Raw genomic sequence first — 11,305 nt, forward strand, 5'->3', positions numbered from 1 at the left:
CAAGATTTGAATCCAGGAATTCCTGATTCCAAATCCAGCATTTTATCCACTATGTTATTATATCTCAATAAGGGATATATAGAATCCTTATGAAGAGTGTTTCCTAGGAAAGGAAGTATTAGAACATTATTCTCCTATGGACCAGGCCTAGTGGAACTTCTTATTCCTTTCACTACCCTTTTATTGTAAGAAGTCTTTTCCAAAGCCCCTGCCCCTGATGCCACTGACCTAATTCCAGTTGTATGGCTCCATTCAAGGTTGAGGAATAACGTTAAGTGCATGGGAATAAGTGACCAGTAACGATAGTAATATTTGGCCAATTTTATTTGAAAACAAGAGAAATTTCTTATATCTAAAAGAACATCATGGACCTGAAATACAGGAAACAGGCTTCAAGGGACCCATGCAGACCAGAAGAAGCTTCTGAAATGAAAAGGATGGGCCAGGAGACAAGAGACACCATTCACCTCTCCATAGTTTGATAGCAGCCTCTAACAAGGATACCAGATGCACTTGTTTCCATTCCTAACTGGGTCTTCATCTTGAGTGTTAAATCACATACAGAGCTGTTATGGCATAAGCAGAATAGGGTAAGGGATGGAGGTGGGGTTCAGAAATGCCCTAACTATTCACCCAACCTTTGTGGGGCCAGAGGCTTTTGTCTTCATAGATGAACCTTGTTTCCTAATGCCTGGATCTGCAGGATCTAGAGCAGCAGCCAGATGATTTGCCGTCCTCTGCTTTGCCAGCAGCTGACTCGCAGGTGGTTGGGCTGGTGGGAGTGCAGGAAGTGGTCACTGAGCATGTCGGCTCACTAGGACTAGCCTCTGAGCCAGCTGGTTTGCAGGGAGTGGACTCAGAACCATCTGGCTGACTGGAAGTGCACTTTTCACAAGTCGGCTTACAAGGGGAGCTTGGCTCGGAGCAAACCGGCTGACAGCATGCCGGCCGAGAAGCAACGGAGGTGACACAGGCTGGTCTGCGCAGAAAGGGTAGGGAGTAGCTTGGGCGGTAGCAACTTGGGCGATAAAGAGAAGTCAAGTAAGGCTGTCTGCAGCTCAGAGGAGAGGAACAGATGGGACGGTAACAAGTGGGGCGGTAGGAAGTAGAGGCAATGCAAGGTGGCCTACAGGAACTGGGCACATAGAAAGTGGGTCGGGAGCAAGCTGGCCGGCAGACAACAGAGGCAGAAGACCCCGGCTGGCAGCAGAGTGGTTGGCAGGAGGTTGGTCTGCAGGAAGTTGGCACACAAGTTGGTCTGCAGGAAATGGGTTCACAGCAAATTGACTGGCAGCGTCTTACTACATAGCAAGATGGTTGACATGGACTGGGCAGGCAGACACTTTGTTGGCAAGGGGTGGGTTGACAGCAGGCTGATGGGCAGATGCTGGGAATACAACAGGAAGGCTCTTGGGCTACACAAGTTGACTCACAAGGACTGGGTAGGCAGCAGATGGTACGATGGCAGACAGGTTCACAGACCAGTGTCACACAAGAAGCTGGCTGGCAGCAACTGGACTCAGAGCATATGGGTGGGTAGCAAGCAGGCACAGAGCAGACTGTTTGGCAGCAAGTCGGCACAGAGCAAGATGGCTCACAAGAACTCGTCTTACAGCAAATGGGCTGGCAGCAAGCTTGTACAGAACAGACTGGTTGGCAGCAAGTGGACACAGAGCAAGATGGCTCACAAGTACTGGTCTCACAGCAAACAGGCTGGCAACAAGCTTGTACAGAGCAGACTGGTTGGCAGCAAGTGGGCACAGAGCAGATGGACTGGCAGCAGCTGGGCTCACAACAGGATGGTTCACATGGAGTGGGCTCACAGCAGACTGGCTGGCAGCAGCTGGGCTCACAACAAGAGGATTCACAGCAACTTGGGGCACAGCTTGAGGATGTGCTGCATGGTTCTTCACAACTAACTAGCTGCCATGTTGGACTTGGGCAGGAAGTGGCCAGGCAGATGGTGGGACTTTCACAGCTCACCTCTGATGAGCAGATAGAGATGGTTGGAACCATGGCACAAGTCCCAGAACAGCAGCTGCCAGACATCTTGGAGCTACTTATTTCTGTAAGTCTCTAAGCTGCAGGGAGGGAGTTACCCAAGTCTGAACATTGCCTTGTGCCCTGGAGTTTTTATATCCCCTAAGTCATGGGTGCTTCCTCAGGACGTGACATCCTTTCCTTGTTGTTGTTTGGATCAGTTTACACAGAAACATCTTATTAGAATGTTTTTTGTTTGCAGAACAGTTGCTTGTCTCCTTATTAAAATGTTTCTGTTTATTTTCTTGCTAAATGTATGTTCTTATATTTGGGGGATCTCCATGGGGCCCTTTGTTTTATGGGGCTGGTTTAACTAGCCTGTTATCATGTCTACATATGTATACATAGATATATAATAAGTTCCAATATTTTTACAAATTCTCTGTTTCCGGAATGTCCCAATTTATTCCTGTGGAGAAAAATATTGCTTGTGGTGGTTGGACTAAATGGCCTCTGTAAAACCGTCCAACTATGACTCTATGATACTAGACAGATAGATCTGAGCTCCTCGATACTACAATTTGTTTGGCAACAGCTAGTCTCTGACTTTTGTGTCAAATGAGCTATACTTTTACACTAAGAGGTTTACAAGTTGGGCCCAGAAGAAGCACTGAGAAAATTTATCTCCCCTAACCTTCTTTGAGGTGACAGCTAGTGACTCAGTGGATAGAGCACTGGGCCTGGAGTCAGGAAGAGCTGAGTTCAAATCCAGCCTCAGACAATCACTGACTCTTTGATGCTGGGCAAGTCACTTAACCTCTATTCGCCTCAACCCACTGGAGTAGAAAATGGCAAACCCACTCCAGTATCTTTGCCAAGAAAACCCCATGGACAGTATAGTACATGGGGTTACGAAGAGTTAGACATGACTGAATTATGACAACAATCCTTCTTTGAAGATTATGGGTGTGGAGCATCACCTTTGTTATCAGACGTGGTTGATGTTATAATTAGCTTTGATAAACTGGGTTTTTTTTTATTCTTTGTTATAAAGAATGACTTGCTCAGTAGGAGACAAGATATAGTTGGAAATGAAGATGATAGGAAAACAAAAATTTATCAATACAATTTTAACAATAGATTCACATGCTCACAGATTAAAGATCAGCTACTGCACTCCTTCTATTCTACTAATAGGTGAACTGGGGCCCAAAGAGCACATGGGGTTACAGAGGCCAAACTCTCATCAAGATATCTCCCACAAAACCAAGCATTCCTGATTCCACCCCAGGACAACCAAAGTTCTGAAACCACCCAGGATTGGTCAAGCCCATTCATTTCCCCCACTCATAGTAATCACTTGCCAAGACCTCCCTGCCTTCCATTCAAACATCCTTCGGATTCTCCATCTCCTTCTTATCCACTTGTGAAACTGACTGGCTCCTAACTTTGAGAGTCAGAAAAGGAGCAAAAGGTAACATCAAAAGACATTAGGCCATATATGTGCTCTCTTGGTGTTTGTGTCTCAAAGACATGTATCAATGTAGAATTACCTCTGCTGTTATAATAAGCTGGAGTGAAATGAGAAATAAACTATGTGTTTCCTTTTTTAAACTACCAGAGTCAGGTTTTCTGCCTCATGAAGAAGTCAACGTCTACATCTCAGTATGGCACTGAACTTGGCTTCAGGATGACCTGGGAGTTAATCATGCCCAAAGCTATGAGAGACTTTGAGAAAATCACTTAAATTCTCTGAACCTCAGTTTCCTCATCTGTAAGATGAGCTTAATTCTTGCGCCTCCCTTACAGAGTTGATGGAAGGAGAAGATGAGATAATGCACATTCAGTGATTTCTAAGCTTCCCAGCACTATATGAAGGTAAGCAATTGTGATGTGTTATCATTTCAGGGCAGAACTCAAATTTTCTCTCATGAAAACTAATAAGCCTTTTGGTTCAACTCTGCAAAGTGTTGTGCAGCCTTAGGAATGTCTGTTGCCCTGTTAAATCTTCCCTCTATTTCCACCTCTACTTCACTTATCACACAGGGTGTCTCTGGCAGACATTTTTAGCAGTCAGTCAGAATACTCCAAATGGAAAAATCTCCTGCTTTCCTCCCCAAGACACCCTCCTCCCCTGTCCTAATCCATATCACTGGAAAATAGTGTGGAGGTTTATCCCTCTAACTAGAATCTTGGGAGCAGTAAGAATGGATTTCATGGATTACTTTGTATACATTGATATTTATGAACTTTATACTTATGCTATATTTGTACATGTACTTCTTGGTCTCCCTTATTAGAATGTAAGCTCATGGCATGTAGAGTCTGTCTCTTTCTTTGTACTTGTTTCCCCAGTACCACAGTGCATGGCACATAGTAGATGCATAATAAATACTTGTTGATTGATTGAAGACTAAAGACCTGCTACATGAGGCCTGATTCACATAGATACCTGGGAACTGAGATAAACGTTCAAGTCAGAACTTCTCTTTTCTTTCTTCATTAATCAAAAATATGTTTGTAGGAGGGTGAGATGTGGTCATAAAAAGGAATGAAGTTTCTGGCCCACAGTCCAGTCAAACATAATGATGTTAGATGCTGAATTTGTTTAATTCTGCCTAGCTAAATCAGGATCTACTTAGCTATTCAAGTCTATTATACAATGAAGATCACAAAGGATATAGCCAATATAGGGGATCCCCCGATTAGCAATATAACAACAGATTACTTTGTTGTCATTCATTCAAAGGGAGTCCCTTTCCTGGGAGCCAAGAATACCATAAGCTAGAGAACCAGGAATGTGGCACTGTGACTCTTGGGTGTAGAAACCTTTACCAGGTTCATTCCACAAAAACTCTCTGACTTGGTCCTTGGTTTACTTCTTGGGAATTTGAGAATCTGGCTTTCATATGAGCAGATCCCAAACACACCAAAGCCAGAGAAGAGACCAAAGAGCAGTATGGAAAGAAAGGTTACAGACAACCTCAGATCATATACCCAATATGGCTGTTTCTTGGTGCTATCTGGGATGAAATGGGGTAATATCACTTTGGAGTTTGCCTGGAAAAACACACACACACTCCACCACCACCACCATCACCACCACCACCATGTACCCAGGAAAAATGGAGAGTCAGTTTTGTTGAATTTAATTCAATTCTGCATTTGTCATTGTCATGTTCAACTAGGAAAGCCACCATAGTGCAATGCAAATTGGGGCCTGGATTCTTAAACAGTTGCTGTGGTTTCTAATATATCTAACACTGGGCAAGTCACTTAACTTTTTGAGGCCTCCATCTCCTTATCTGTAAAATGAGAGAGTTGAACTGAATGAGCTCTAAATCCCTTCCAATTCTTAATCCACCATCCAGTGACTTGAGGTTTCTTTTTTAAAAGCTCTTTGTCCAAGAGATGAAGAAAAGAAAGAGAAATTCTGACTCTTTTCTTTGGCTCAGTTCCAAGACACCTATCAGAATCAGGCCACCCCTGGCCAGTGTATATGATCACTTGTAGCTGACTCTAGGCTTTCAGCAAGTAGGATTAACAAAAGGCCCACAGGACAAGAAAACTCATGACACACATTGGAAACCCTGCTGAAAGACAAGTATCTGAAAGAAAGGCATAAGAATGTCAAGGACTCTCTTAAAAAAAATTATTGATCCACAAAACCTTGCATCTGGAACCTCTACAGCTAAAACTGGCCTTCTCCTAAATGAGGTCTTCCATCCTGGCCCTACCAGACCTTCACACTCCCTCAGAAACTTTAGGCCAAATGTTCTCTCTCCCTCACGCACTTGCATGGAGGGAATGATCATTTCTTTCTCCACCACTTCACGCTTCTTGCCTGGATCCACCCAATACACTGAAGGAAGAGCCAAGAAAACCAATTGAATTATGCCAGAATGCTTGAGTTTATTAAAAGGTTAGCAGAGAAGCCTATTTGCATCTCAGAAGCAGCAGAGAGGACAGACAGGAAGTACATCCCAAAGACACCTTGAAAAGAAGGATGTCCTGAAATGACAAGATATTGAACAAGTTCATGAGAGACAAGACTTGGTAAGGAACCCTTATTTTTCTTTCTTTGGATTCCTCTTTTGAAATCGTTTTGGTTTTGGTTTCAGATTTCTCACCAGATAAGTCTTTTTTTTTTCCCTTAACACCTTGAATCTCTGGATTGGATATTTGGTTGCATTCCTTCTCTGAATGGACACGTGACAAGATCTACAGTGGGAGGGACGACATTGTCTTTGGATTGAGTGCTGTCCCAGGCAGGAGGTGGGATAGGGAGGGGAGTCTCTCCATCTGAGTTCTTCAAATAAAGATATGGTCTCTGGGTTCCCTCCAGACGTCTTCATTTCGTGTCACACACAGGTGTTGGTTGGCAACAAACTGGCCCACAGCAGCACCCACAGCACCCGGACCCGCCACAGCAACCTGACCCGCAGCAACCAGAGCCGCACCCCCCACAGCCAGAGCCACAGCAGCTGCTTCCGCAGCCTCCGCAGCCACCGCAGCCGGAGCCACAACAGTCAGAGCCACCACAGCTGGAGCCACCGCAGCCGGAACCACCGCAGCAACTGGACCCACAGCAGCCACAGCAGCTGGGTTGGCAGCAGCACATCTCACAGCATTCCCCGGACTGGTCCTGTTGGCAGCCGCCACAGCAGTTGAAACAGTCCGTGGGACAGCAACCCATGGTCCCAGCTGGTCACGTCTCAGCTCTGCAACGAAGCCAGAGTTCCCCAAGTCTGACCAGAGCCTTCCTGCCCGTGGCTTTTATATTCCCTCCCCAGAGGGTGTTGGCATGAAACACAGGATGTTTTCTTTGTTATTATTTGTGCCCATTTCCAGAGGAAGGGCTTATTAGCTGGCTGTTTATTTTCCAGGCTAGAGTAGCTAAACTCATAAAAGAAAAAAAATGGGGAGGGAGAAGGGGCTCATACTTGGTCTGCTGCTAAATTAGGACTCACCCCAACTGTTATTTGTCCAGGGAATAAAAATACATCTTGTGAGAGACCTATTATCATCACCAGGTAAACCTCAGCCATCATTAACCATGTGTTGATCAGAGGTATGTGAAGCCAGCAGAGGCACACTCCACTCCCGCATGCTCATTGGTGAGCAACTAGGAGCCAAAATAAATGACCCAGTTATTTTGAGCTGTTGGTCCATCAGAGAGCAGCCAGGAAGCCAAAAAGTTGAGTGTTCTCATCCATCTGGTCGGTGAAGGGCTGCCGACAAAGCCAGACAACAGAGCTTTTCACTTGGCTGCTCCCAGAGAAGAAAGTCACCTTCATTACCAGGTAACTTTTGCATGGCAAATGCATGCATGTGTGCGTGTGTGTGTGTATCTCTGTGTGTGAGCATGTGTGTGTGGCGTCTTTGCATATCTGGTAGCTGCTGATGAGCATGAGTGAGGAATGGACACACCCCCTGTGAAATGAAGAGACTCATTGTAAAACACTGTGGGCCTGGGTGTGACATTCTTGGCTGCATGGCACCCCCTAAGAAGTCACACTGGGTTTCTATGTGAGATTCCCAAGCATTGCTTACAGCTGGCAATGCCTTGAGTAGAGAGGAACAGGAATGAGAAGAGAAACAAAGACTTGTTAATAAGGGATGGCTCTCTGGAGAGTGAGGGAGCAAACATTAGAGAGAACTTAGGGAATATAAAAACAAAAGATATCAATAAAAATATATATTTTAGAAGAAACAAAGAAAAGAGGAATGGTTGGAAATGGGAAGGCACTTCAGGACCCAAAGAACTGTGCCTGGCATTGTATTCTAGAATTTTTTATTGCTGCTTTTCACATTTACTATAGTTATTTCCACTTAAACCACTCCCCAACACACAATGAACCTTTCTTTGTAACAAACAAAAAAATTCATGCAAAGCTATGGGACACAGCAACATCTTACAGTATATAACACATTCCTCACACTCATAGTCCTCCCCTCTCTCCCAAGAGTATGAAGGTATGTTTTCTTATCAGTTTTCCAACACCAAATATCTTTCCCTACAACTCAATTGGAGTTCAACTACCATTGCTTGTTGAGAAAAAGTCAGTGTTTAGAAGTCTTCTGAATGAAGGAAAGTATGTAAGGTGTCATCCCTAAGAACAGACTTTGGGAATTAGCTAAGTTTCACAGCAGATTCTTTTCTGACTGTAAAATTTGGTATACTCTGTTTTCTCAAGATATGGCATTAATTCATCTTTTCCAGTTTAAGGCTTTGAGATTTCATCACAGTCTAGCAGTAAAAAAGATCACCTGCCCCCAAGCAGCTGGAATTAGCTAATGCAGCCTTTTCTATAGGCAAGTCAGCCTGATCTCAATCAAGAAACAAAGACACACCCTCCCTCTCCCTATCCCCCATTAAATTTCTCTACTGGTGAATTTCCCTTAAGTCCCAAGCTGAAAATGCCCACTCACCCCCACAAATTTTACTGGAGCTGTTCATTGAGACCTCTCCTTTGCCCTTATGTTATTCTCCCTTTTATCATAGTTGCCTGCACGTATATTGTATTCCTATTCCCAAGCTCTTTGAAGGCAGTAAATGTATCATGTTTTTCATCTTTCTGTTCCCCAGCACAGTGCTATGAAGATATTAGGCACTTGATAAATGTTTATTGAATAGTAACAGAATTGAATTCTTTTGTAGAGAGACTTGGAGGCAGAGAAAGCCCTTAAGGTCACACAAGGAGAAACAAAAATATCTTTGGAGATGATCTAGCCCCAATCTATCATTTTACAGATGAGGAAACTGTGGCTTAGAAAAGTTAAGCAATTTAACCAAGGTCTTGGTAAGGAATAGCACACAACATTCCCACCTGCTCATCAGTGGCCTACTGGGAGCCAAAATATCAGTTATTCAGGCCCAGAATTTGAAACCTCTGATCAGAGTTCATTTCCTCTGATTCCAACTCCAAGAGTGCAGCCACTGTGCCAGGCTGCCTTTCTAGAGAAGGCTCAAGGAGAAAATTAGGACCCATTTGCTTTCCACAATCTGACCTTGAGCTAATGAGCCAGCCTTGTCATCCCTGGCAACTCACATGCTTGTCAAGTCTTCAATAGGCAAGCACTTGTTATACACTGATATACACTCATTGTCACCAGACAGACACTGACTTCTAAGAACTTCCTGGTTGGGTTATTTTGGGCACCTTGAGAGCTTCTGCATAAGGAAATTAATGATACAATACATTGACCTAATGAGTTATAAAAAGCAAGGAATGTTGTCTATTCTAGTGACCCCTAGTGCTGGACATGTGATATTACAACCAAGATTTTAAAGGATTCCTCTTCACTTTTGTCATACCTGTCTGCTCAAGCACCAAGGACAGACAGTGCAGTTACTATTATCTAGCCTGAAGCTGCCCAATAACACCCTTGCTTTACCCAAGGGAAAAACTGTTTACATAGTTCAGGACTTGAACCAGTCCTGGGGATCACTCTATAACCAAGTTCAGAACTTAAACCAGAACTGGGGATCACAGCATAACCAATCTCAAAATTTAAAAATAGTCCTGGGGATCACAGTGTGATCAAGATCAGAACTTAAAACCAGTCCTGGGAGATCACAGTATAACTATTTAACCATCCAATGGAAGAAACATAGAAATTTAGTTCATTTCAAAATTCAGCAACATTGATTGAACTGTGAAATGCACTCTACTAAGCTTTGTGCAGTATATAAATAGTCCTGCAGGTTATGGATTTATTTGAACTAGATTTCACACCCTTGCCCCCTTCACAGCAAGAAAAAAATATCCTGTCTTGGTTTCGTTAGAAATGCTCCCCCAGGATACGTTAGAATGTCCAACTCATGTTCTATGCATACTTATCCTCAGAATATAGCTTGGACATAGCTTATGTCTAGATCTGAGCTGGCAGGTATGAGTAAAAGGATCTACAGCTATTATGCATTCACTGGAGGTGATAACTGATACTGAGTACAGAAACAGAATTAATGCTACTGCATAAAAAACATACCAGGGACCCACAATATCCCATAGACAATCACCCAGTGAATTCCACTCCCCATCCCAAAAGCCCTAACTAGTCTCATAGTGTCACTCTATAATTTGTGTGCAACTTCAAGCATGACCCCCCAGTCTATATAAACCCACAGCTTGGAGCACTGGGTCTACACAAAGAAGTGTAAGAAATGGTGTCTGCCCTCGTGGAACTTACAGTCTAGAAAGAGGTGATCAGATATATGCACAAAAGACAAAAAAAAAAGCATGTGATAATTCTCCCATTGAAGTCCTCCTCCCATGTTTCACTGTGGCCTGGAGGTGACACTTGGTTCTCAAAAGCTATGCCTGCAGAGCGTAAACTCTTACAGAATCCACCAGGCTTGAAAGGTATCAAGTAAAGACAAAGCAATAGGGGGTGTGTCCAGCATCCTAGAGCCCACCTAGCTAAGTTCAGAGTGCCTTATCAGCAGAATGTTGGCCTGTAGGTGATTAACTTCTTCAGGCAACAAAAACTGTCTACTGTCTAGGCATAGAGATATTTGGTGTTTGCTGCAGGCACCATCCATATAATCACAAATTCTTACCATGTCGTGGTAAAAACTCAACAAATGCCATTAGAAAGATATGAATAAAGTTCAATGGAGTCAGTCAATACACATTTATTAAGCACTTACTATGTGCCAGGCATGCTGTTAAACACTATAGATACAAAGGCCTAAGAGGACCTATGTAAATAACCAGGTATATGCAACATATATTCAGAATAAATAGAAAGCGATTTCAGAAGGGAAAGCACGAGGGGGTGTGGGGTAGGGGTGAGGACAGCAAAGGCTTCCAGCAGAAGGTGGCTTTTAAAAAGGGTCCTGAAGAAAGGAACTAAAAGGCAGAAATAAGGAAGTGAGGCACTACACAGGCATGGAAGGCAGCTAACTCAAAAACACAGAGATTCTACATTGAGCATTGTGTGCAAGAAGACCAATATAGCTGGATCAAAGAATTCATGAAAGCAAGTAAGGTTTTAAGACTGGAAATGCAGGAAGCCACCAAGTTGTGAACAGCTTTGACAAATAAAGGTACTATTGAAACTTCTGGAATTTAGCAAGTAGGGGAATGGCATGGACACATCTACACTTTAGGAAAATCACTGGGTAGAGAATAGATTGGTATGGAAAGAGACTGAAGGCAAGGAAGAGAAGGGAGAGGGAATAAGTGTTTATTAAGTACCCACTATGTGCCGGGTACTACGCTAAGCACTTCACAAATATTATCTTATTTGATTCTCACAACAACCCTATGATGTAGGTGTTATTATTTTATCCCTATTTTACAGGTGAGAAAACTGAGGC

At 43.5% G+C, this 11,305-nt stretch overlaps 2 protein-coding genes across 2 annotated transcripts; both read right to left on the reverse strand.

Annotated features, from left to right (window-relative positions):
- Window positions 1-319: 319 nt before the first annotated feature.
- Window positions 320-2,608, reverse strand: KRTAP16-1 (keratin associated protein 16-1). The gene has a single exon (XM_020972777.1). It carries the CDS (start codon window positions 2,047-2,049, stop codon window positions 685-687), a length of 1,365 nt encoding a protein of 454 aa, XP_020828436.1. The 5' UTR covers window positions 2,050-2,608; the 3' UTR covers window positions 320-684.
- Window positions 2,609-6,331: 3,723 nt separating this feature from the next.
- KRTAP17-1 (keratin associated protein 17-1) lies at window positions 6,332-6,676 on the reverse strand. Its single transcript, XM_020972660.1, has one exon. It carries the CDS (start codon window positions 6,674-6,676, stop codon window positions 6,332-6,334), a length of 345 nt encoding a protein of 114 aa, XP_020828319.1.
- Window positions 6,677-11,305: the final 4,629 nt, after the last annotated feature.

This window comes from Phascolarctos cinereus, unplaced genomic scaffold (assembly GCF_003287225.1).
Source record: "Phascolarctos cinereus isolate Bilbo 61053 unplaced genomic scaffold, phaCin_HiC Scaffold_5;HRSCAF=322, whole genome shotgun sequence".
NCBI lineage: Eukaryota > Metazoa > Chordata > Mammalia > Diprotodontia > Phascolarctidae > Phascolarctos > Phascolarctos cinereus.